At 35.8% G+C, this 27,063-nt stretch overlaps 1 protein-coding gene across 4 annotated transcripts in view; it reads right to left on the minus strand.

Annotated features, from left to right (window-relative positions):
- Positions 1 to 27,063, minus strand: part of LOC145675914 (sodium- and chloride-dependent glycine transporter 2-like) — a 158,438-nt gene that overhangs the window by 86,325 nt on the left and 45,050 nt on the right. For all 4 annotated transcript variants that reach the window (XM_081746712.1, XM_081746714.1, XM_081746713.1 and 1 more), the window contains 2 exons: positions 26,632 to 26,890; positions 10,592 to 10,730 (listed from right to left, as the gene is read on the minus strand). In XM_081746712.1, coding sequence (XP_081602838.1) covers positions 10,592 to 10,730; positions 26,632 to 26,890 — 398 coding nt within the window. The remainder of the gene's footprint in view (positions 1 to 10,591; positions 10,731 to 26,631; positions 26,891 to 27,063) is intronic.

Raw genomic sequence — 27,063 nt, forward strand, 5'->3', positions numbered from 1 at the left:
CAATCTTCTTACAAACATTGCAAAAGATCTCATTACAATCATGAATGCGTTGTCCACTTCGTACAAAAGAATATACTCTGTAGCATTTAGTACATTGCTTCACCATTTTGCATACAGGTTCCCCTTGATGATATACAATATTACGATGATTGTTAAAACATTCTTCGCCGTAAAATTGACGATTGCAGTCGTTGCACAATATCGACGTTTGGTTCTTGTCGCATAGAGGTCTCTGTAAACATTTGGAGCACGTTACAGGACAATTTTTTACATGTCTGTTACGTTCACTATATTTTTTATGGCACGCTTCACAGTAGAACTTGGTTGCAAAACAAGCAGTTAAAGATTGGATGATGTCAAAATGGCCAGCCAAACAAATCAAATTTATGGGAGTGCGATTTTCATCGTTGGGCCCCTCGTACATGATATCATGGCCTGTGAAACTGGTATACACTGTAATTTTATATTCTTTGAGGTATGCCTGGAATTGTCGAATTTCATTTACACTGGCACCATGATCCAAATTCACTCCTGTATTTGCACATAACGCATCGACTTCTTGGTCCACAATACATTTTCTCTGATTTTGATATTGCTTATGTCGTTTCATATCTGTATTCTTGTATTTTTTCAGGCCAATAGCAATAACAAGGGCGTACGCCAAACACCTCGAATCTTGATTTTTTACACGTACAATCCCTCGCTTGCAACGTAACAATTCTTCGTTTTGAAGTACTCCTTGCCGCAAACCGCCACCGTATCCTCTTGGAATATCCACACGATGGGAATGAACGGTGAATGGCTCGTGCAGGAGAAATGCATTGTTACTTTGTAAAACTCTTTCGAACGAGGCCCACATCGTTTCCAATGTCAGGTTTCGTGCTTGGCGAAAACTCACCCAAAATGGCTTATTCGTGTTGCGTGGCGATATTACTGATAAACCAACCATCGCCTCATCGTCGACATTGGCTAACAAATGGTCCAGCATTGCTTGGAAACTGTTATGCACGTATTGGATAATATCGGTTCGTACGGGTGGTGCGTTGAATTGAACTTCGAGCATTCTGCCCTCAATGTTAAATCGTCTATAATGACGAGTGATTTCATTGCGAACAGTAAAACCCGATTCGGCCATGGTTAAAAATGAAAACAAACAAACAGGTACAATTGCGATAAATGTGTAAGGGAAAAAAGGAATTGAGCAGCGTGAATTTACTACAAAAGAAAAGAAGAAAGAAAAATCTTAATCATCTGATAAACAGGAAATCATAACATTCATGATAAATAATTAACTAAGTAATTCATGTAAAGGTCCTGAGTTTGATTCCTGGCGGTGACGTTCAGAATCTCATTATGAAAGCACGTGTACTAGAAATCAAAGTTTTTTTTAAATAATTATGTTACTAAAATGAGTGTTTTATTGCTGTCAAACTCGACACCATTACATCAGCATGTAACTGACCTATCATTCTATAGTGATAAAAAGAATGCATGAAATGAATGAATGTTTTAACAGTGCTGAGATGTGACAAAGTACGCGTAAGCATTTTTTTCACTCACAACGACCTTTAAATGATGCGTTTGCAAGTTGAAGAGATTCACCAAGCATTAACGTTATACATACGTAATTGTCGAAACAAAATCTGTATAGCGTATTTTTTTTATTATTATTGTGACTAAGCGGTTAGCGTACATGGTTCGGACGTGGAAGGCCCTGGTTCAATCCTCGGTGGGTGATAAACAGGAAATCATAACATTCATTATAAATGCTTAACTAAGCAATTCATGTAAAGGTCCTGAGTTTGATTCCCTGGCGGTGGCGTTCAGAATCTCATTATTAAATCACGTGTACTAGAAATCAAAGTTTTTTTAAAAATAATTATGTTACTGAAATGTGTGTTTTATTGCTATCATACTGGAGACCATTGCATCAGCATTTAACTGACCTACCATTCTATAGTGATAAAAAGAATGCATGAATGAATGTTTCAACAGTACTGAGATGTGATAAAGCACGCGTAAGCATTTTTTCTACTCACAACGACCTTTAAATGATGCGTTTGCAAGTTGAAGAGATTCATCAAACATTAACGTTACACATAGGTAATTGTCAAAACAAAATCTGTATAGCGTAAAACTTTTAACCAAATATTCATGCACTCTTTTTTATTTAAGCGGTAAGCGTACATGCTTCTAACATGGAAGGCCCTGGTTCAACCCTCGGTGGGGTTTGCTTTCCACGTCGGGTGCTGTCAAGCTTTTTTTTTAAAAAATTTAATATTCTCATATGTTATCATACATTCTTTCAAAACTAACCTAAGTGGTTGACGTACACACCTCTGACCTTGGTTCAATCCCGGCGGTTGCTCGAATATCACGTTAACCTGAAAGGACGCTAAACTAAATGTTTCAAAGGGAATCGAACCATATTATTCTCAGGCATAGAGTTTAAAATTTTGTAATGCATTCTTTTCAAAACTAAGCGCACACATCTTTGACCATGGTTCAATTCCCGACGGGAGTTCACATTCAACATTAAGCTGAAGGGACGCTAAACCATATCATTTCTCGTGCTTAGTTTAAATGTGTGGGGTTCCTGATTCGTACTCCCACTTTCCCATTCCACTAATTTCTTCATAGTCTAAATATTTCGTACTAAAAGTAAAACAGTGTATTCGTGATCCGCCCACAAATATAAAATAAAAATGATTTTGGAATCTTGTGTGAAAAATAAAATCTCACTGAACTTACCTCAAATTCAATGAACAAAAAGTCGGTGCAGTAAAGCTTCTTAAATGAAGACACTTTTAAAAAACAGACCTTCTCACTTGACAGTTGAGAGCGGTGTAGGATTTGAAAAATGAAATTTAGATTTTTATTTAGTTCGCTGCGAAAACGATGTCATCATCAACCAATCAGAAACGAGGAAATTTATAAAATGACATCACAACGAACCAATCAAAACGCTCGCTGATTTTGTCATGAATCACGAACCAAAACGATGTGTAACAATCGATCGTGACGTCATTCACGTTTCTCAATAGTTACAACATCTAGTATCGCAATTCTGATCCCAAATGCCTTCTGCCAGGATCATGTCACTACCTGTCGTAAATTGTGACGACATTTCATTTTCCTCATATTCCATACGAGAATGTCAATGTTTGCTTTTTTTTTTCATGAATCATGCTGACACGTTCGTAGTAAAACTAAAGTAATACGATACAACATCGGCTGACGTTTGCATTTTCAATCATATGTGCTTCTATGTCAACGCATTTTATTTTAATCCACGAACGGAAGCGTTACACTGTCAGATTTATTTTCTTAAAGTATAAGTGTATCCTTTTCAAGGACCATGGTTCGAAACCCACCAAGCATGATTAAATCCGATCTCATTTAAGCGGTTAGCATACACATCTTTGGTTTGAAAGACCTGAGTTCGATTCCTTTAAAAAACATTTCTTAGGATTTTTCTAAAACTTGGTTTAAATTTCTAGTTCGAAAATTTTAAAAGTTTAGTTCGATAAAAAGTTTGATTTGAAAATTTTTAGATGTGATTTACATCTTTAGTTCGAAACTTGTTTTTTAAATATTGGTTTAGTTCAAATTTTTTTTGTTTCAATTTTTTGGGTCGAAAAAATTTTGATTTGAAAATTTAGCTCGAAAGTTTTTAGTTTAAAATTTTTTTTCGTTCGAAAAATTTTTAATTTTTTTTAGTTCGAAATTTTTTTGGGGTTCAAAATTTTAATTTTTTTAGTTCGAAAATTTTTTTGATTTGAAAATTTAGTTCGAAAGTTTTTAGTTCAAAATTTTTTGTTCGAAAAATTTGTTTAAATTGTTTAGTTCGAAATTTTTTTGAAATTTTTGTTTCAAAATTTTTAGGTCGAAACTTTTTTGTTTGAAAATTTTTGTTTAAAATTTTTAGTTACATTTTTTTTAGTTCGAAAAAATTTTAGTTTAAAATTTCTTGCACTCTGCGGAACCGTTTCAAAAAGAATCGGAGCAGTTTAGGTAAGAAAAAATCTGGCAACACTGTTTCCATTAATGAAGCGCTTACTGAGCGTTTAAAAAAAATCGCTTAAACTCACAACAATGTGTTATAAGAAATCTACAAGCGACACCCCTCTTTCACCATTGTTACTTCCAGAGACATAGGCTACTAATTCAAGGACAGGATCTCCATCAAGGTAAGAAAACTGGTAATCATCTTATCTGCCAAAGAGAGAATGATAATATTTAAGGTAAACTTCAGTACAATATCATGATACCAAAAAGGGTTATTTAAGGAGGAGGTTGAACCCTCCATGGGAACTTTACGCATAACCATAAAAAGGGAACAAAATTCTAAAATCCCGGTCTAGGATGGATCGCCGTCATATCGCTCTGTATTTCCTCATGGACTGGGGGGGGGGCTAAGATCATGTAACTTCTATCCACCAATCAAAATCGAGGTACCAAAACACTCATCTTACACATAAAATAAAACAAATGAGTGAGGAATTTCCCCACATTATACCATGTAACCTGTTCACTGTGTGGCGGGTCTAAAATCATGTGACCTCTATCAGCCAATCAGTATCGTGATACCAAAGTACTCATCAGAGAAAATATCCGTAAAAGGGAACGATTTTTTAAAATCCCAGAGCCTAAGATCACGTGACCTCTATCAATCAAGCAGCATCATGGTACCAAAGCATTCATCTTACCCGTAAAAGGAAACGAATTTCAAATATCTCTGGATCTAAGATCATGTGACCTCTGTCAACCAATCAGAATCAGGTATCAAAGGACTCATCTTACCCATAAAAGGGAACGAATTTCAAAAACCCCAGGGTCTAAGATCACGTGACCTCTGTCAGCCAATCATCATCGTGGTACCAAAACACTCATGTTACCCATAAAAGGGAACGAATTTCAAATATACCGGGGTCTAAGATCACGTGACATTTGTCAACCAATCATAAGCACTCATCTTACCCGTAAAAGGGAACGAATTTCAAAAATCCCTGGTGAGGGATTTCCCCGCAGGGTGACTCATGACGTCATACCATGTGACCTGAAAATTTGAATTTCCCGCGTGGGCGGGGCCTAAAGTCACGTGACCTCTCTCAGCCAATCAGAATCGAGAAAATTTTTGCTGACTCAGCGAGATATACGCGTACCCCTACTACTATGACCGAGTCCATAGGGTCGTACCTCAAGAGGGCACGGGACAAATAGACCCTCCAACTAAAGGGCCCTGGTTAAAAGGGTCCCACGCAAAAAACTGACATCAAAGTATAAAAACGCATACCATTCAGTGGCGGATCCAGGGGTGCGATCGGGGCGATCACCCCCAGAGGAGGGAAGTTTTTTTTAATTTTATACATATATATATATATATATATATATATATATATATATATATATATATATATATATATATATAAATAAAACCCATCGCAGAGTTTGAAGCTCTTTAAAAGTAGCTCTAAGTAGCAGTATTACAACCCACCGCCCCCCAGAAGTCCGTCCTGGATCCGCCCCTGAAATACGAAAAATGTTCTGTTGGTAGCACCTGCTTTATTTGTGTTGCAGGAACAAATATATAGATATCTACATTCGGTTAGTTCAATGCTTAACATAATTAAAAATTCTGTGTTTGACGTAGCATTGTGGTTTAAAGAGAATGAAGAATATAATTAATCCTGCAAAGTAGTCTATGCAAAAAACTGAGTGAACGTGACAAAAGTAAATTAATTTGCTAACTGAAAGTTAATATATATATATATATATATATATATATATATATATATATATATATATATATATATATATATATATATATATATATATATATATATATATAATTTCTTACAAAACTGAAATACTTATCTATATATATAAAAGAGAACGTACAAATCCTTTGTCCGCTCATCACGCTAATACGGCTGAACCAATTTCTTTTATTTTGGGGGGGTTATTAGGATTTGGACCCTAGATGGTTTTTATCATATCACTTTAATTTTCAATTACCAGTGTCTTGAGATAATTGACCATTCAGGTGTCCATTACGTACAAATCCTTTGTTAGTATTCATCATAGGTATAAAAATAAACGTATTTATATGCAACCCGCATGACCGTGTCACTCGGCGGGTTAACATAAATGACAGGCGTTATAATGGTTTTTATCATATCACTTGAAAGCGAAAAAGTAAAAATTATCTAAGTAACAAAGTTTATTGCGTTCGGGGGTGACCGCAGCGAAGCGGGGCGGGTTAACATAAATGACAGGCGATATAATGTTAACATTTACTGCAATCTTCTATGGTTTTTATCATATCACTTGAAAGCGAAAAAGTAAAAATTATCTAAGTAACAAAGTTTATTGCGTTCCGGGGTGACCGCAGCGAAGCGGGGTGAACGCTGCTAGTTTGTGATATTTACGGAAATAATAATTCAATGAATATAAACTACGATATAATAATAACAGATTGTAAATTAAATTTGCATGAGCCACTTCGAACATAATGAAACAAACTAATATATTTTTTTTTAATATATCCTCGAAAATTGTTTTCTTCCTGCGGATTAGTACAGTTAGTTTTTCGTGTCAAAGTCACGAAGATTTATAACTCCGCACAGAAAAATATCTATCATATATATATATATATATATAGTGGGATATTTACGATTTTGCTTCGTGGGGGGGCTTTGCTAACTTCAATCTTGGAAATGTGAAAATTCTGCAAGATATTTCACTTACTGTAATATGCTAAATAAAATTTCGGGGGGCTTAAGCCCGGAAGCCCCCTTTAAATACGCCAGTATATATATATATATATATATATATATATATATATATATATATATATAGATATAGATAGATAGATACATACATACAAATATAAATATATAAGACAACTCAAAGGGCCATTATATTAATGTAAAAGACTGTATCGTGCACCACAAATATCATTTGACAAGGAACAAAGTTCAACGTTGGAAATGACAATTATTTAGGCGGAAAATGTTTGCAAATGTTGGCACACATCCTTATAGTAGAGCTTTCTATGATTTTGCGATGCAAATTATATCAGAGAATTGAGGGTTGTTAGTTGTGCAACATTGAATATGTAAAGATATGTAATTTTTGTGAATAATTCGGTTGGAAGTTATCGAAGTATTAGTGTAAAGGAATGTTGGTCGTTGTCTAGAACTCTCTGTGGGTTTAAGTAGAAGCTGAACAAAGGCAGATCCAATCAGAATCAATTTATGTTACTGCTTCATACCTTTTTAGTAATAGACAACAATCATGGTTATTTATCAACTCAACTAGTTTCTGATGACTGTAGCTTTACATCACTTTAGAATATAACAATCACTTGTACTTCTTATCTTAGCTGTGAAGATTGTGTGTGTACCTCCTAGTACTATTGAGTTTTGTCTTAAAGTAAGAATAGTTACGTGCGTATCAGTAGTCAAAACGGAGCCCACTGAACAAGAAATTATTACGTTACTTATGGTGTGTGGCTATGGAGATGCTATATTTTTCGAACGTGACCAATTTTCCAAGTTAACCGCCGATTCGATATTTTGGAGAAACTGGAAGTGTAAAAGACCGTGTGTGATTGTGTGAGATGGTTGAAATATTGCAGCAATGAGCTACTTGCGTGAGATGTTACAATGTTTTGTGGAAACTCCGCACATATCGATAACGAGCGTTCCCAACACGCCTGGGGGCTTGAAAGATTTCAATATAACGAATTCTACTGTATAGTAAGTATAAAACCTACAAAGTGTGTTCATTACACAAACTAGCAGAAGAAGACTTTGATTACCATATTGAATTTAGTGGAGTGATGACGCGAGATATCGATGATGGCGGTATCAACGGACATTACATAATATTCTCTGATAAAGCGACATTTATGTTAAATGGTCAGGTGAACCTTCATAACCGTCACTATTGAAGGAATGAAAACCCGCATTGTATGTTTCTTAACAATACCTCGTGAACAGATTGTACCTGGCATTCAGGTCTACTCATAGAATTTTAGTCGCGTTTAATTAAAACAAGAAGATGCCGTGCCACAATATGAAAGGGTGTTCTGCAAAATTTACGTGAAAACTCTTCCCACTGATGGATTGAAAGTCGAAGTGTGATCGAATGGCCTGCAAGATCTTCCGATTACTCCATCCTTGGATTACATGTATGGGAGTACATTAAGAACAAGATATATCACCAAACCATACACCATGAATGACCACGACATTTACATTGTGGAGGATACAAGAGAACTTTCCTATAATATGCTTCAACGTATGCATTTAAATTTTTATGATTGGTTGACCTGTTGTCCGACAGATGGCGGAAAGAACTTTCAAGGCTTGCTTTTAGCAATTTGTAAGTATATGGCACGTTTTCTTGGTCATGTTTTTTGTAGTCTGCAGTTTGCAATCACCGATAGGTATATAGTACACCTCCTTTCAGTTAATTCTTAATGCCAAACACAACAATATACCCCCTAAACGAATCATGATAAGTCAAAAATGAGTTGAGATTTCTTGTACACGGGGAGATTCCAACCTAAATTAATGTGTCATATATATCGATTTACATTTAACGATAATGTGCGATCTCCAATGTACTCGAATTAAATATGGCTGTCATGATGGACACACTTTCATTTAATGTTCGTACCAAAACCCTTGCAACGTTTGCTTTCTCAACATTTATGCTTCTCGTGAATTACTGGCCTCTCTCATACTTTCGACTAACCCTGTATCCAGATTCACATGTATGTTCTTTTTAACACAGTTTAAACAGGTGCTGCCCTCACAGTACTATTCGTACTAATAAGCATTTTTATACTTTGATCTCAGACAATCTTTTTTGACGTGGAACAGTTTTGACACAGACTGTTCTGATCGAGACACTTTTGGCTCGGATTTTTTCTCGGGGGTCGTTTCGAGGCAGGGTTATTTTGATTCGGGACATTTCTATTCCTGCCGTTTTATCAGTATCCTTTTGACATGGAGTTAGAATTTATAACCAAAGCTAATGTCTTAAGAAATTAATTAACTTATTGAGATGTTATTTAATTTATAAAACCTCAATTTTCTTGTATTATCTCCATAATTAAGATACCTTCTAGGCGAAATGATAGGACATTCGTTGTTTCTTTGCCTATTCACTCCTTGCTGGCGTTTTATTCCTCAAATTTATTCAACTAGTTTCACACTTTTGTGTGGTAAATACATTTTGAAATATTGTTCTTGACTTGGAATGATATTTAGCGCTCTTTGATAAAATTATCAAAATTTGTTTTTGATAAAACACAGACATTGCAAAATAATGTCTTTTTTAAAAGTCCTACTGCATTCATTTTATTTCTTTACTTTCTTGACTTCTTCCCTAAACTGAAATTCCGTCACGATAGATGAAAGGCTACACGTCACTTTCCTAAGTCGCATACATTTCAATCACGCCTGATCCTAGCCATAGGAGCTAAATAGATTGTTCTGATTGGTTGGAGGTATCCGTTTCTAACCACGTAGCATACATATAGCATAAATCAAAGATCAGGCGCTGTCGATCCTCGTAACTGAGTATACCTGCCAGCTGACAAGTAATGAAACTCGCTTTCGGCGTGAGTTTAACCCGGGCCAGGGAAAGTTTTTTATTTTCTTTTTAATTTTCGTAACACTTTTATTATTAAAATAAGATGAAAATAACAGTCATTTGCCCTTGTACGTAATATACAGAGTGGCCCAAAACTAGGTATACAGTCCAGTACTGATCGGTCGTGACATTTTATATCCTTCACTTATTGTTACCCACACAAGTATTGACTTATTTTCTTTCTTATCTGTTCTTAATTTATTTTCACTTATATCTTAATCTCGGAACAAAGCAAAGAAAATCAATTCATGATCGTAATAAATTAAATGTCATACTTGTACGATGCTGGTCTGTACACCTACTTTTGGGCCACTCTGTACAAGAAAATGCATAAATTCTGGTTTTTCCATCATTTACCTAGAGATTTCTGATAGCCCCTACAAACAATGAAGATATAAACTAACAGAAGAGTAAGAAGTGGGGCTCTCGCAAAGCGAGACGTTGTACGAGGTAATTGGAAGATAGGGAAGGGAAAATACCAGAAGCACCAGGAGGGGTAATGAATTTGCACATAGGACGTTATTGATAAAAATGTGATTTACTTAAGTTACTAAATATAGGTGAGCGAGTGTCAGCGAGCGTAGATGGGTTAGGAGCCCCGCAGGACTCGTTTTACTCCACTTTCAATCCCATGATAACACCACGTGACATTATGTCACAGTCGGGTAGTGATACTTGGATTAATATGATGAATACTATGCAGGCCAACAGATAACTTCAACAAGTCAGAAACATGTATCTAAATTCTATAGGAGGTGCCGAGCGCGAAGAAACATGCTCCTGAATCACCAATTTTTCAAACGTTGCACCAAATTAAGATCAGATATTACTTTTTTATCTTTCACAATTTCATTTGGAAAGGAAATATAGAAAACACAAGATACATTTCTACTAAATGTTCCGATTTCGAATTAAATCTTACCTTTGCAATACTATAGAATGGAAGGAAGATTAGCATTACACCGAGAGCAAGCCAAACGAAGAAGATATGACCAACAAGAGAATCGTTTAAAGTAACTCCTTCCCTTTGATCGAAGTCTCGCACTCTTAGAACTTCTCTCCTAAAATAAAAAAGAATGGAGAGATTAGCAAAACATCGACAACAAGCCATAAAAAGAGAATATGAAAGAGGACACCTGCTTAGAGTAAGTTCTTTCATTGGATCGAATTCTTTCAATCTTAAAACTTCTCTCCTAAAAATAAAAAGAGAATGGAGAGAAGATTACCATTACACCGAGAACACATCATACGAAGAGAATATGAACCAACAAAAGACCTGTTTATAAGAAGTCCTTTCGTTGGACCGAAGTCTTTCAAACTTAGAACTTCTCTCCTAAAACAAAAGAGAATAGAGATATTACCATTACACCGAGAGCACATTATACTAAAAGAATATGACCAACAAGAGACCTGCTTATGGTAAGTCCTTTCGTTGGATCGAAGTCTTTCAATCTTCGAACTTCTCTCCTAAAGCAAAAGAGAACGAAGAGAAGATTAGCATTACACCAATAAATAGCCATTCAAAGAAGATGTAACCAAAAAGTTCCTGTTTATAGTAAATCCCTTCCTTGGGTTGAAGTCTTGATATTTTAGAACTTCTCTCCTAAACAAAAGAGAATGGAGAGATTAGCATTACACCGAGAACAAGCGATACGAAGAGGATGTGACCAACACGATTAATGTTTCCAGTAAGTCTTTCATCGGATCGAAGCCTTGCAATCATAGAAACTTCCCACCTAAAGCGAAAGGACTGGAGAGAAGGTTAGTATTACACAGAGAAGAAGCCACGCGAAGTGGATGTGACCAACAAGAGACCTATTAATAGTATGGCTTATCGTCCGATCAAAGTCTTTCAATCTTAGAAATTCTCTCCTGAAATAAAGGAGAGTGGAGACAAGATTAGAATTACACTGAAAACAAGCCATACGAAGAGGACTGTTTATAATCAGAGAAGTGTTTATAATAAGACCAACAAGAGAACTGTTTATAATAAGTCCTTTCGCTAGATCTAAGTGTTGCAATCTTAAAACTTCTCTCCTAAAACGGAATACAATGGAGAGAATATTAGCATTACACCAAAAACAAGGCACACCAAAAAGATTTGACCAACAAGAGAACTGTTTATGTCTTTTCCTTAGGTCTAAGTCTTGCAATCTTAAAACGTCTCTCCTAAAACGAAAGGGAATGGAGAGAAGATTAGCACTACACCAAACACAAGCTATTCGAAGGGGATTTGACCAACAAGAGAACTGCTTTTAATAAGGCTTTCGTTAAATCTAAGTCTTGCAATCTCAAAGCTTATCTCCTAAACAAAAGAGGAATGAAGAGAGGATTAGCATTACAACGAGAATAAGCGATATGAAGAGGATGAGACTAACAAGAGACCTGTTTATAGTAAGGCTTTCGTCCGATCAAAATATTTTAATCTTAGAACTTCTCTTATGAAATAAAGGAGAGTGGAGAGAAGATTAGAATTAGACCGAGAATAAGCCATACGAAGAGGATGTGACAAACAAAAGATCTGATAATATAAATACTTTCGTTGGATCCATGTCTTACAATCTTAAAAGTTCTATCTTAAAGCGGAAGAGAATGGAGAAATGATTAAAATTAAACCAAATAGATGCCATATGAATAAGATTTGACCAAAGGGAGAACTGCTTATAAGTCCTCTCGTTAGATCTCAATCTTGCAATCTTAAAACATCTCTCCTAAACAAAAGACAATGGAGAGAAGTTTAGCATTGTACCAAGAACAAGCGATACGAAGAGGATGTGACCAACAAGATTCCTGCATATAGTAAATCTTTAAGTTGGATCAATGTCTTGCAATTTTATACTTCTCTCCTAAACAAAAGAGAATGCAGAGAAGATTAGCATTATACCGAGAACAAGCAATACGAAGAGGATTTGACAAACAAGAGAACTGTTTATAATAAGTTCTTTCGTTAGATCTTAGTCTTGCAATCTTAAAACTTTTCTCCAAAACAAAAGAGAATGGAGAGGAGATTAGCATTACACCAAGAACAAGCAATACGAAAGGATTTGACCAACAAGATTTCTGTTTACAGTAAATCCTTTCGTTGGATCGAGGTCTTGCAATCTTAGAACTTCTCTCTTAAGACGAAAGAGAATGTAGAGATGATTAGCACTACACCAAACACAAGCCATACGAAGATGATTTGAAAAACAAGAGACCTGTTTATAGTAAGTCATTTCGTTGGATCTAAGTTTTGCAATCTTAAAAGTTCTATCCTATAACGGAAGAAAATGGAGAGAAGATTAATATTACACCAAGAACAAGCGACACGAAGAAGGTGTGACAAACAAGATTCCTGTTTATAGTAAAGCCCTTCGTTGGATCAAAGCATTGTAATTTTAAAACTTCTCTCCTAAGCAAAAGAGAACGGAGAGAAGTTTGGAATTATACTGAGAGCAGGCCACCAAGAGAATGTGACCTGTTTGTAATAAGTCCTTTCGTTGGATCTAAATCTTGCCATCTTAGAACGTCTCTAATAAAACGAAAGAGAATGGAGAGAATATTAGCATTACACCGAGAACAAGCGATACGAAGATGTGACCAACAAGATTCTTGATTATAGTAAATCTTTTCGTTGGATCAAAGTCTTGGAATCTTAGACCATTCCTTCTAAACAAAAGTAAATGGAGATCAGATTAGCACTACACCGAGAACAAGCGATACGAAGTGGATGTGATAAACTTGATTCCTGTTTATAGTAAATACTTTCGTTGAATTAAACTTTTGCAATCTTAAAACTTCTCTCCTAAGCAAATAGAATGGAGAGAAAATTAGCATTATACGGAGAACAAGTAATACGAAGAGGATTTGACCAACATGAGAACTGTTTATAATAAGTTCTTTAGTTACAGCAAAATCTTGCAATCTTTAACTTCTCTTCTAAACGAAAGAGAATGGAGAGGATTAGCATTGCACGAAGAACATGCTATACGAAGAATATGTGACCAACAAGATTTTTGTTTACAGTAAGTCCTTTCGGCGGATCGAAGTCTTGTAATCTTACAACTTCTCTCCTGAAAATAAAGGAGACTTGAGAGAAAATTAGCATTACACCGAGAACAAGCGATACGAAGAGGATGTGATCAACAAAACACTGTTTATAATAAATCCTTTCGTTAGATATAACAAGTATGTCTTGCATGTTAAAAGTTCTCTCCTAAGCAAAAGATAATGAAGAGAAGGTTAGCATTACAAGGAGAACAAGCGAAACGAAGATGTGATAAATAAGAGACCTGTTTATAGTAAGGCCTTTAGTCCGATCGAAGTCTTTCAATCTTAGAACTTCTCTCCTAAAACGAAACACAATTGGGAGAAGATTAGAATTACACCATGAACATAGTAAGTATGTTCGTTGGATCTAACTCTTCTAATCTTAACTGTTCTCTCCTAAAACTGAAGAAAATGGAGAGAAGATTAGCATTACACCGAGATGCAAGCTATACGAAAAGGATTTGACCAACAAGATTCCTGTTTACACTAAGTCCTTTCGTTGGATCGAAGTGTTGCAATCTTAGAACTTCTTTCCTAAAGCAAAAGAAAATGGAGACAATGTTGGCATTACACCAGGAACAAGCCACACGAAGAGAATGTGGCCAACAAGAGACATGTTTATAGTAAGTCCTTTCTTCGAATAGAAGTCTGGCACTCTTACAACTTCTATTCTAAGACAAAACACAACGGAGAGAATATTATCATTACACAGAGAACACACAAAGCAAAGAGGATTTGACCAACTAGAGACCTGTATATAGTAAGTCTTTTCGTTGGATCTTAGTCTCTCAATCTCAAAACTTCTCTCCTAAAGTGAAAGAGAATAGAGAGAAGGTTAGCATTGCACCAAGAACAAGCGATACGAAGAGGATGTGACCAACAAGATTCCTGTATATAGTAAATCTTTAAGTTGGATCAAAGTCTTGCAATTTTATACTTCTCTCCTAAACAAAAGAGAATGCAGAGAAGATTAGCATTATACCGAGAACAAGCAATACGATGAGGATTTGACAAACAAGAGAACTGTTTATAATAAGTCCTTTTGTTAGATCTTAGTCTTGCAATCTTAAAACTTATCTCCTAAGCAAAAGAGAATGGAGAGAAGATTAGCATTACACCAAAAACAAGCGATGCGAAGAGGATTTGACCAACAAGATTTCTGTTTACTGTAAGTCTTTTCGTTGAACAGAAGTCTTGCCATCTTATAATTTTTCTCCTAAAGCAAAAGGGAATGGAAACAATGTTAGCGTTACACCGAGAACAAGAAATACGAATAAGATGTGACTAACAAGACACATGTTTATAGTAAGGCCTTTCGTCCGATCGAATTCTTTCAATCTTAGAACTTCTCTAGTGAAATAAAGAAGACTGGAGATAAGATTAGAATTCAGCCGAAAACAAGGCATACGAAGAGAATGTAACTAACAAGAGACCTGTTTGTAGTCAGTCCTTTCTTCGGATAGAAGTCTGGCAATCTTAGAATTTCTCTTCTAAATCAAGACACAGTGGAGAGATGATTAGAATTACAACATAAACAAGCAATACGAAGAGGATTTGACCTAGAAGAGTACTGTTAATAATAAGTACTTTCGTTGAATCGGAGTCTTGTAATCTTAGAAATTCTCTCCTAAATGAAGTGAGAATAACGGGAAGATTAGAATTGCACCGAAAACAAGCAACACATGTAGGATGTGACCAACAAGAGACCTGTTTATAGTAGGTCATTTCGTTGAATCGGAGTCTTGTAATCTTAGAACTTCTCTCCTAAATGAAGTGAGAATAACGGGAAGATTAGAATTGCACCGAAAACAAGCAACACATGTAGGATGTGACCAACAAGAGACCTGTTTATAGTAGGTCATTTCGTTGAATCGGAGTCTTGTAATCTTAGAACTTCTCTCCTAAATGAAGTGAGAATAACGGGAAGATTAGAATTGCACCGAAAACAAGCAACACATGTAGGATGTGACCAACAAGAAACCTGTTTATAGTAGGTCATTTCGTTGAATCGGAGTCTTGTAATCTTAGAACTTCTCTCCTAAATGAAGTGAGAATAACGGGAAGATTAGAATTGCACCGAAAACAAGCAACACATGTAGGATGTGACCAACAAGAGACCTGTTTATAGTAGGTCATTTCGTTGAATCGGTGTCTTGTAATCTTAGAACTTCTCTCCTAAATGAAGTGAGAATAACGGGAAGATTAGAATTGCACCGAAAACAAGCAACACATGTAGGATGTGACCAACAAGAGACCTGTTTATAGTAGGTCATTTCGTTGAATCGGAGTCTTGTAATCTTAGAACTTCTCTCCTAAATGAAGTGAGAATAACGGGAAGATTAGAATTGCACCGAAAACAAGCAACACATGTAGGATGTGACCAACAAGAGACCTGTTTATAGTAGGTCATTTCGTTGAATCGGAGTCTTGTAATCTTAGAACTTCTCTCCTAAATGAAGTGAGAATAACGGGAAGATTAGAATTGCACCGAAAACAAGCAACACATGTAGGATGTGACCAACAAGAAACCTGTTTATAGTAGGTCATTTCGTTGAATCGGAGTCTTGTAATCTTAGAACTTCTCTTCTAAATGAAGTGAGAATAACGGGAAGATTAGAATTGCACCGAAAACAAGCAACACATGTAGGATGTGACCAACAAGAGACCTGTTTATAGTAGGTCATTTCGTTGAATCGGAGTCTTGTAATCTTAGAACTTCTCTCCTAAATGAAGTGAGAATAACGGGAAGATTAGAATTGCACCGAAAACAAGCAACACATGTAGAATGTGACCAACAAGAGACCTGTTTATAGTAGGTCATTTCGTTGAATCGGAGTCTTGTAATCTTAGAACTTCTCTCCTAAAAGAAAAGAGAATATCGGGAAGATCAGAATTATACCGAGAACAAGCCACTAAAAGAGGATGCGACCAACAAGAGACCTGTTTATAGTAAGTCCTTTCGTTGGATCGAAATCTTGTAATCTTAGAACTTCTCTCCTAAAGTGAAAGAAAATGGAGAGAAGGTTAGCATTACACTGTGAACAAGCCATACGAAGAGGATGTGACGAAAAAGAGACCTGTTTTGTAGTATGTCCTTTGTTCTGATAGAAGTCTCGCAATCTTATAATTTCTCTTCTAAAACAAAATAGAATGGAGAGAAGATTAGCATTGCACCGAGAACAAGCCATACGAGGACGATGTGACCAACAAGAGGACTGTTTATTGTAAGACCTTTCGTCGGATCGAATTCTTTTAATGTTAGAATTTCTCTCCTAAAACAAAAGCGGCTGGAGAGAAGGTTGGTATTACACCGAGAACAAGTGATTCGAAGAGGATTTGACCAACAAAGACATGTTTATAGTAAGTTCATTTTAGTGATGAGCAAATGCAAGATCAAGACCAAGACCCGGATTGTCTTGGTGTCGGTTTTTGTCTTGCTTGCAATAGTCTTGCAAGTCTTTCTTTTATTAAGTATTATGCTTTCTTTACACAAATTTTACTCTGGATATAAGTGATGATAAATTCTGCAATACGCCAATAATAATGGAAATAGAATATATGTTTCTAATTGTAATATAGTTTACCTTTGTGTATGATGATGGTATATATACAACATAGGAGATGATCTTTATTTTTTGCTGCCATGGGTGCCTACGCTCCACTAATTATAAGTCACAGTGTTTTACAATATTTTATATTTTTAACAGATCCAATACTCCACTGGTTCCCATACTGAGGAGACTACCCCTGAGACGCATGAAAGAAATTCAAGATGTTAGCGATTACTGAAATATCATGAATAGCAATTTTTTTACACTTTAAAGACGTCAGACATTTTTTCTTTTCAACCATGATTAGCTAATCTTTGTATTGAACCTACTTCCAATTAAATATTGATATTTTGTTTCACTGATTTCAATATGTACTCTATGGGGCAGAAACATGGACATTACTCAAAAGCAATGAAAGAAGTCGGAGGCTTTTGAAATGTGGGCAAGGGGGAAAAAGAGAGAGTTAACTGGGTTGAACGGGAAACGAATGTCAAGGCGTTAGAAATAGTAGCAGTAGGGTAGAAAAAAAAATAGATGTAACTAGGAACAATTACTCGCTTCGCTGGGTTAATGTTTTTTTAAAAATAGTAATATCTTAGGATAGCCATTCAATTTTTACTATTACTAAAGCGTTTTCTCATATCGGTCATTTACGATCACTTTTATATTTCTCCCTCCCTCCTCCTTCCCATGTTGCGTGGCTGAATTTGGATTTAAACGGCATCGGAAATGTTCATCAGAACGACCCCGGAAATTGCGGATTCGTTACTAATATCGGCCATTTTCAATGCTTTTTATATATATCTCCATATAGCGACCCTGGAAACTATAGATTCAACACTGATATTGGTAATTTTCGATCATTTATATATATGGATTCAGCACTAGTATCGGTCATTTTCAATTATTTTATATATCCCCTCCCCCATGTTGCGGAGCACGGCATGGAAAGTATCACTGTCCATCTCAGCAACTCCGAAAACTATGGATTCAACACTGATATTGGTCATTTTCAACCATTTTATGTATCTCTCCCTCTCTACCTCAAGTTGCGGGGCTGAATTCGGATGTAAACGGGATTGAAAGTGTCACCGTTCATCTCAGCGACCCCTTAAACTGTAGATTTGCCACTAATATTGATCATTTTTGATCATTTTTGTGTGTCTCTCCCTCCCCTATTCAAAGTTGCGGGGCTGACTTGGATTTACACAGCATAGAAAGTGTCACTGTTCTCAGCGACCCCGAAAACTATAGATTCGACATTAATACAGGTCATTTTCGATCATTTTTATATATCTCCACCTCCCCTAAGTTGCACTGTCAAAGCGATATGATAAAAACCATATCAGGTCCGAACCTTATCTATTTTAAAGTTGAAAATTTGATTGAGATCTTGGGATCGTTTAAGAGTGATTAAGATATATATCCCTTCCCCCTTCTCTATGCTGTACCGTCAAAGTGAAATGACGAAAACATCCGAGGCCAGTACCTTATCTATGTTGAAGGTTTGATCGAGATGTGTCAGGGGTTTCAAGAATTATTAAGTTTTATTCATTCTCATATATTCCCCCTCCTTTCCTCCCTCTCCCCTAAGTTGTACCTTCAAAGTGAATTGATGTAAATAATTTTCCAGTTCCGAGTCTCATCCTTGTTGAAAATTTGAGTCAGATTGGTTCTATCGTTAAATCGTTATTAACTCACGAACATAGTCACTTTTAATTTTTGTATATCTCCCCCTCCTCCCCGTCCCTTACGTTGGTCCGTCAAAGTGAAATAATAAAAAAAAAACATGCCAGGCACGAACCTAATCTGTGTTGAAAATTTGAACGAGATTGGTCGAGTGATTCAAGAGATTAGGAGTCACAACCATAGTCACTTTGATTTTATAATATCTATAGGAGGAAGAGGAACTGGTTGGAACAGTGACAGAGGAGGCACTGTATTATGAGGGACGTGCTAAAGGGTATGGTGGAATTAAAGAGATGCAGGGGCGAAGGAGACTGCAGCTGAAGGAAGGTATTAAAACAGAAAATTGCTGCGTCAAGACGAAGAGACTAGCTGAGGACCACCGTACATCGAAACTTCTCAGTTGCAGCAAGTGACCTGCCAATAATGGCAGAATAGCTATGATGATGGTGATGATAATATGTTTAGCAATATTGACCAAAAAAGGAAGATAAAAAATTAAAATAATAATGATTATAATAAAACCCCTTAATATTTTAGAATAATTTGAGTGAAAACTGAAAACGACTCAACTGTCTACGTCTTTTGTGTAAACTATAAATACTTTCGACCTATATTAAAAATACAAAACAACGACATCAAACTCAAAGTTATTTGAAATAACTGTACAAAATCACTCTCACTTCTGAATATGCATTGTTTATTGTTGGCGCTCAAGCCTCGATGTGCCATATACTTAAGGATGCTAAAAATATATGAGAAACAATTATCAATGTATAAGCATCCGCCCATGAAATCAAATTCGCGGTCAAATGCACTAAGTTTTCGTCAATGTCATGAAAATGTTATTTCGATATTAATTTTATGAACACACATCAAAAATTTCCAACGGATGCTTGAGCCTCGGAGCCAAGGCCATATCCATGTAGTGGCACCTATGGTGTACAGAATTACTGATGTCCAATACTACATTTCTCTTTAGTTTTGAAATGAAATGAGATATCTATTTTAACGACATATGGTTATGCACCAAGGCTAAGGGAGACGGTGCTGACGAGAAATGAATGAAATGGTGGACTGAAGAAATAGGTGCAAACAGGAAAACCCTTAGAAAACTCACGCAGACGATGTTTCACATGGTGCAAGCTAGGATCGAACGAGCGACACCATGCACCACACCTGAACGCTGTACCACTGAGCTGATACTTTTGCAAGACTCTTGCGCAAGAGTCTTGGTCTTACAGGTATGGTCTTGGTCTTGGTCTTGCATCGGGATTCTTGGTCTTGGTCTTGGTCTTCCATTCAAGACTCTTGCACAAACTGCAAGACTAAGACTCTTGCTCTCATCACTAGTTCATTCGTCGGATCAAATTCTTGCAATCTTAGAACTTCTCCTCTAAAACAAACGAGAATGATGCTGGTAATTATTTATCTCTGACCTAAAGAAATCTGTATAAATGGAAACAAAATCTTAACAGCGAGATAGCTACGTGACGTTAATGGTAAGTTGAAATTTGTTCCTGAGTTACTACACGCCTTTAAATAAGGGAAGTTTATAGATTAACTTCGGCAATTGCATTTGAGAGTACTCAAGAGAACTTAATGTTTCGGTACCATTCAATTAAAGTTCCAAAGTTTGACTGCACACGTGCAACCTTTCTCGCTAATCACTTAAGAGCCTGCCTTACTAAATATAATAAAAAAATACCATTTTTCTTTTGCTTGTTTTTCGTAAGTGAAAGGAGATAATGAAATTCAACTTACCACAATCATAGATAATGTTATTCTATAACACAAAATATGAACCTGAGGAATTTTCAGTCTTGCTATCGATAGATATTACAGTGTTGCCAGAATAACATTTCCCTCAAAATGTAAGTTAAGGCAGCGACTAGAGGAACGAACACAAGTGCATACGATTACGTATTATGTTTTCTTGGAATCCTGTGACTTCCTTTTAAATAATTGTTATATTTAGTTTGTAATAAACATAATAGTTTTAATATATACTTCTTAAAATTAAATAATTATGTTATTTAAAAATAGTTCATAAGATACCCAAACAACATAATACGTAATAAAATGCAGTTGAGTTCGTTCTTCTAGTCGTTCGCTTAACTTGATTTTCGGGGAAATATTATTTTGGCAAATTGTTATTTCTATGGATGGCAACAGTGAAAATTCTTGAGGTTCATATTTTGTGTTGTAGAATAAGATAATCTATGATAGTGGTAAGTTGCATTATCTTCTTTCTCTTCTGATAAACAAGCAAAAGATAAATTGGAAATTTTGTTTTATTTTTTGTAAGGCTAGCTCTTAAGCTTTAACAGCCGCTAACCGAATCCACCTTCCTGAAAACTTCACTGACAGATAGGCTACGACATTGAAATCGAATAAATATATCGAAAATCTGAAGATAATAGTTCGATGGCCGTCTTCGTCATCGAAAGCCTAACGCTAGCAAAGGGTAAACAACAATTTTAGCAATTGCCAGGTGAATCGAGGGAGCCAATTCATTTGATGAACTTTTAACTATAAAACATCTTATTTTCCTCCCCAAGAAACAGCGCATTAGAGGACATGATAGAAAGATAACCAAATGAAAACCAAATTTTATCCTCAAGAAATCTCTAAAATGGAATACTTTCAGAGCTTTTATATAATACTAAGTGTAAAATTGATACTTTTTTCAGTAACAACCCACGTTACTTGTCCTATTTCTTTCGCCACTGAAGAGTTATTTATAAAAGATAAATATACAAAAGAGAAATCGTTAGCCATTTTTATATTGGATTTAATGGCTTTCCAAGAATACAGTTGTGAACATTTTCATAGAATATGTGGTATTGGGAAAAATTAAAACATTCCTTTTAGTTTTTGGGACAAAAGTTTAGGGACCGTTAAAACATTCTGTGGCACGTGATCCAAGAAACTAATTAGACTGATTCACCAAGATCACAATACTTTCCTTTCCTAAAATTCTTGTTAAGATAATTTATTAATATAAAGTAGAAAATCAATCAATGGTATATTTAGCATTTCTTAAAAATACTTTTACTTCTCATAGTGAGTTTGAGAATTCTGTTCATTGTTTTCGTAGGCGAGAAACTAAAGAAGATATTGATTTACAGCTTAATCTGAATTAAACTTTATATTACGCAATGAGTTTCGAAAAGAGTAAAATAAGTGGAAGTCTATCAACGAAAACTTAAGCAAATGTGTTGGTTTGGACAAAATATCCTATCCAAGGTCAAGTATTTTTTACATGGATTATGAAAGCTCCATTTCTCACTCTCATAATGGAACAAAACTGTTACATAACGAGGTCTGAAACATTTCTGAAACACAATGGAATTTGTTTAAACTGCTGAATGACTGACAGTACACACTAGAGTCGACTTTTTTAGTTTCTTGTTAGTAGCTTGAGGAACACAATACCTTCAAAATTTTACCATAACCAGAGCGTAACCATCCTCGAAGCACATTTTTTTTCGACGCTCGATCCTAGCTATAGGAACTATATACACATTTCTGATTGGTTGCAGTTTGCGACTGTTAAAACTTTCTGGTGCGTGTATTGTGTATTATAGTAGTAGAAGAAAATTGTCACTTTGTGTGTTGATTAAAAAAGAAATAAAAAGATAATTATGTTTGTATTAAATTTCGTAAGAACATGAGGCATATTTCTTTTACCGTTACCCTAAAAGAAATATGCATCTTGGTCACAAGGAAGCGGATGAGGTTAGAAGTTGGACAACCCAGGTGTGACGTAATGTCAAGTGGTACTATCATGAGGTAAACGTGGAACAAAACGAGCCCTGCGAGGACAATCGCGAAGGGACCAACACAAACTATCGCCAGTCATGTGCATGTGGTTATTATTATATATTACTTTATCCTGACGAATTGTTCGTAAAGTGAGTTCCGGGGGTCAAGAATAACTTCTGCCTCAACAACATGAATTGAAAAATCTTGAGATAAGTGCGATAATTGTATGAATTAACATGACAACAGTCGTCGAGCATTAGAAATTGAGTATGTGAGAACTATGAAATAAAGTAAATAGACACGCGTAATTTTGTTATAAAAATACATGGCGAACGCATTTTATCTTATCTCAAACAGTTATCGGCTCATATACAGGGTTAAAGGAGCACTCTGATTGACTAAATTAAAAAGATCTCACCGATTTATCCAGTTACAAGCGACGTTTCCTTCATCGCCTCAGTAGGGAAGTCGGAAGAACATCCGCCTAGTAATCATGAGGTGGGTAGTTCGAGCCCCCTACGAGGTACTTTTTTTAAAGGTGTTTTTAGACTTACGTTAATGTAAACAAATCATATATATAGGCGATTTAACATATTTTGCGGGAGTAATTTTGTGGTTCATTGGAGTTTTGTCGCGTCTCTGCCACTGATGGGCCACTGGTGGTATAATTTTCAAAACGGAAGAGGGGCCACCGCGGATCATCGCTGCGGGGCCGTCATTTTTTGGCGAGATGTCGCTAGTTGCCCATCGGTGGTCCACCGACGCTTACCGCATGGGGAAGCTATGTTTCGTAACGTATGTAAGTCACTTTTTATACATTGTATATTACGTACAAGGACAAATGTGTATTATTTTTATCTTTTTTAATCATAAAAGTGTTATGAAAATTTTAAAACATATAGATTTCCTTGCACCGGGTTTGAACCCACAGCAAAAGCTACCTCATTACTTCAGCGATTCAGCTACCAGTTGTCCGCCTGCTGGCACGTTGGGCCAAGAAGATCTACAGCAATAGGAATTTCATTTGTGCTATGTATATGCTACGTGACGAGAAACGGATAACTTCAACCAATCAGAACCGTGTATTTAGCCCCTATGGCTATGTTCGAGCGTGATGTCCTCGAAGCATCATGTCAGAAGCAAGAACATTTATGCATCACATCGCTAAGCAATCCATTTCTCATTATGAGTTATCAGTAAAATCAAAAATGAATCTTCATCATGTTTCATAAGTCTATTGCAGATGTTTATATACACCGTAAGATACATTTTCTTTAGTTCATAAGTAATCCACTCATCAAACTTCCTAATATTCTCTAGGCTGGTATACACACAAATTCTTGCGCCCGAAACTATGACGTTTAACATTTCGTGTTGCCAAGATTTCGCCACCTTTTATGGCCGAGAGCTAAATTCTCGCATGGCCCAAAGCTACGCTACCCAAAATCTCGTGTGGCTAGAACCTCGCCGCTCAAAATCTTGCGAATTAATATCACTTGGTGAAAACTTACAAGCCGTAATCTCGTGTGAAAAAAAGCTCACCATAACAATATACATTCATAAATGTTTCTCAGGTCAAAATAATATGATAATTGTTATAAAGAAGAAGAATCGGAAAATGCTTGATTTAGACACTAGATGCAAGCAAAAAGATAGTTTGATCTACGAAATCGTAAAATAAACTCGAATTGGAAGAAACACATTATTGTCCATGGAATCTATTTTAGTTTAATTATACAGGCTAGCAAAGTAATCTGTCAACAGCGTGCAATTTATACAGATTGCATCCGAATAAAAGGGCAAGCCCATGCCGTAAGCGTCGGTAGACTACCGGTGGACAACTAGCGACATCTCGCCAAAAATTGGAGGCCCCGCATATGTAGACGATCCGCGGTGGCCCCACCTCCGGTTTGAAAATTATACCATCAGCGGAATAGACGCGACGAAACGCCAATGAACCATAAAATTACTCCACCAAAATAATCTACATTAATGTGAGTGTAAAAACACTAAAAATATACCCCGGGGAGGCGCTAACCACCTACCTCATGATTGCTACACACGTCTGGTTCCGACTTCGGCATGGTTGCGATAAAGAGAACACCGCTTATAGAGGGATAGATCGTTCAGGTCTTTTTTAATTTGGCAAATCAGGGTGCTCCTTTAACGTGTATATTCGACGATAACAGTTTGGGATTAAATTAAATGCGTTCGCCATGTAATTTTTATAACGAAATGACACGCATCTATTTACTTTATTTCATAGTTCTTCAATATTAACTTCCTAATGTACGGCGACAGTTACCATCTAAATTCATACAATTATATCCACACGTTTCAAGATTTTTCATTTCATTATATAAAGGCAGAGGTTACTCTTCACCTCCGGTCCTCACTTTAGAAACAATTCGTCAGGAAGAAGTGAACCAAAATGAAGTTCTCGCTGCTACGAAGTGGTAACTTCAACATCCCGATCCTAGATATGTGTTTCGAGTCGATGAAGCCCTGCCACCAGTGGTACAATAGCAGCAAATCTTCGATGCCTCACTATATCGGCGATCAACATTTATCGGCAAGTAGACCATTAGGTGTTGGTGACATTTATTGCATTGGGACGACTTTCTGCTTGAAGATAGAGTTTTGGTAGGGCTGATAAATTACTGACGTTAAAGCTTGAAGTAAGAAGAAATGAGAAATATGAAACTCTTTACATTAAAATTAGATGTGCTGATGTGCTCGGCCGAGACTGATTGGTATATTATATAAGGGAGCTGGAGCTTTACTGATCTCAAATTAAATTTACAAGCAGTACAAGAAGAACAATCATGAAAAATAATACATGAAATGGAGGAACTTTCAGAAGAGTAAGGTAAATATCAGATTATCAATCAGAAAGTCCTCTGGAATATTTTACTTTAATAGTCAAGAAGAGGAAGACCAGGAAGTCTCTCGTTACTTTGAGACACCATTTAACCGAAGAAAGTAAAAGTGATGAACTTTCTACTTAAAACTCAGTATGGCGAATAATATGAACGTGATCCAGAGTTATAATGGCGTCAATATTATATCAGGACCAGGACGAAGGAGATAAAGTACCTGATGAAGATGAAGAGAAAGGATATATCTATTTGTATCAAGAAAGTAACGATTTTCATGTCTTATGCAGGAATGTCGACCAATTGTTAGTACTTGAGTCCAAAGTGAAAAGTTAACTAATACCTTTAAGTATAATATATATATATATATTGCCATTTTAAATTTCATTCCATTTTCCTTAATATAATTTACGTTTTAATGAAAATAATTAGTATGGTTACTTTGGTCAAGAATGCAATGTACCCATATTATGTTAGATTATATAATTTTTTATTTCATTATTCGTCAAAATAATTAATTAAATTAGTTATGTTTTGAATTCTTTCTACTGTATTTTGCGAAATTTCGTACTTTATTTTGATTTCATATAATTTCGTTTTGAATACAAATGTTCAATATTTCAGAGAATGTGTTAAAAGTCATCAATTTTTTGGACCTAACTAGGTATAATTTTAAGCAAAATGATAACCAAGTTTAATAAATTCAAAGATGAGTTTATAAATTCAAAGATAGGAGATGACATTTTCATTTTTTTTTACAACAAAGCATTTCTAAAACTTTTTGCTCAAAGACACGATTCGAAAATTTGAGAGTATGTATCTTCCTTCATTGTTGGTAAAGAAACATGATGTTTTAATATTACTATTATACCAATCCTATCAGCTACATTTTTTACTATTTCGCCGTTTTGTGAAACAGTTCATTCAGGAATAATACGTTTCCTTTACTTCTATTTTAGAATTAGTGATTTTAGAAATATTTTCGTTTCAATATAAGCTTCATTTATGCAGTAGTGTGAGAACAAAACTAAGACAAGAGGAAAACCTCATACCTTAGATAATGCACCGCAGGAACTTCTTGCCGAATGTTTGAGCAGGCCTCCTTATTGATGACAGTGGGACACCATCGTTGCATGCTCTCTGTTGATTTCAAATCGTAGCACACTGAACGATCTGCTCCTTCAAACGAACATGAATCAATGGAAAGCGTGTTAACCGCATATTGTATCCCATAAATCATTAAGAGACCGGTCCATGGGGCAAGTAGGATGTTTTTAGAGAAATTTCTCACCATCATGGCAATTCCAACACCTGGATTAACCGTAATAAAAGAAGTGATTAGACACAGCTAGCAGAATACAGACATTTCAAAAAATAAAAGCTATTATAAAACGGAGGTGGCAAATATGAAATGGATTCGTCTTCTCTGCTCATATTCAATATACCTTACAATATTGTAAGGATCCGCACATCACAACAAAAAC

Source organism: Thermobia domestica, chromosome 18, assembly GCF_964235325.1.
Source record: "Thermobia domestica chromosome 18, izTheDome1.hap1.1, whole genome shotgun sequence".
Taxonomy (NCBI): Eukaryota; Metazoa; Arthropoda; class Insecta; order Zygentoma; family Lepismatidae; genus Thermobia; species Thermobia domestica.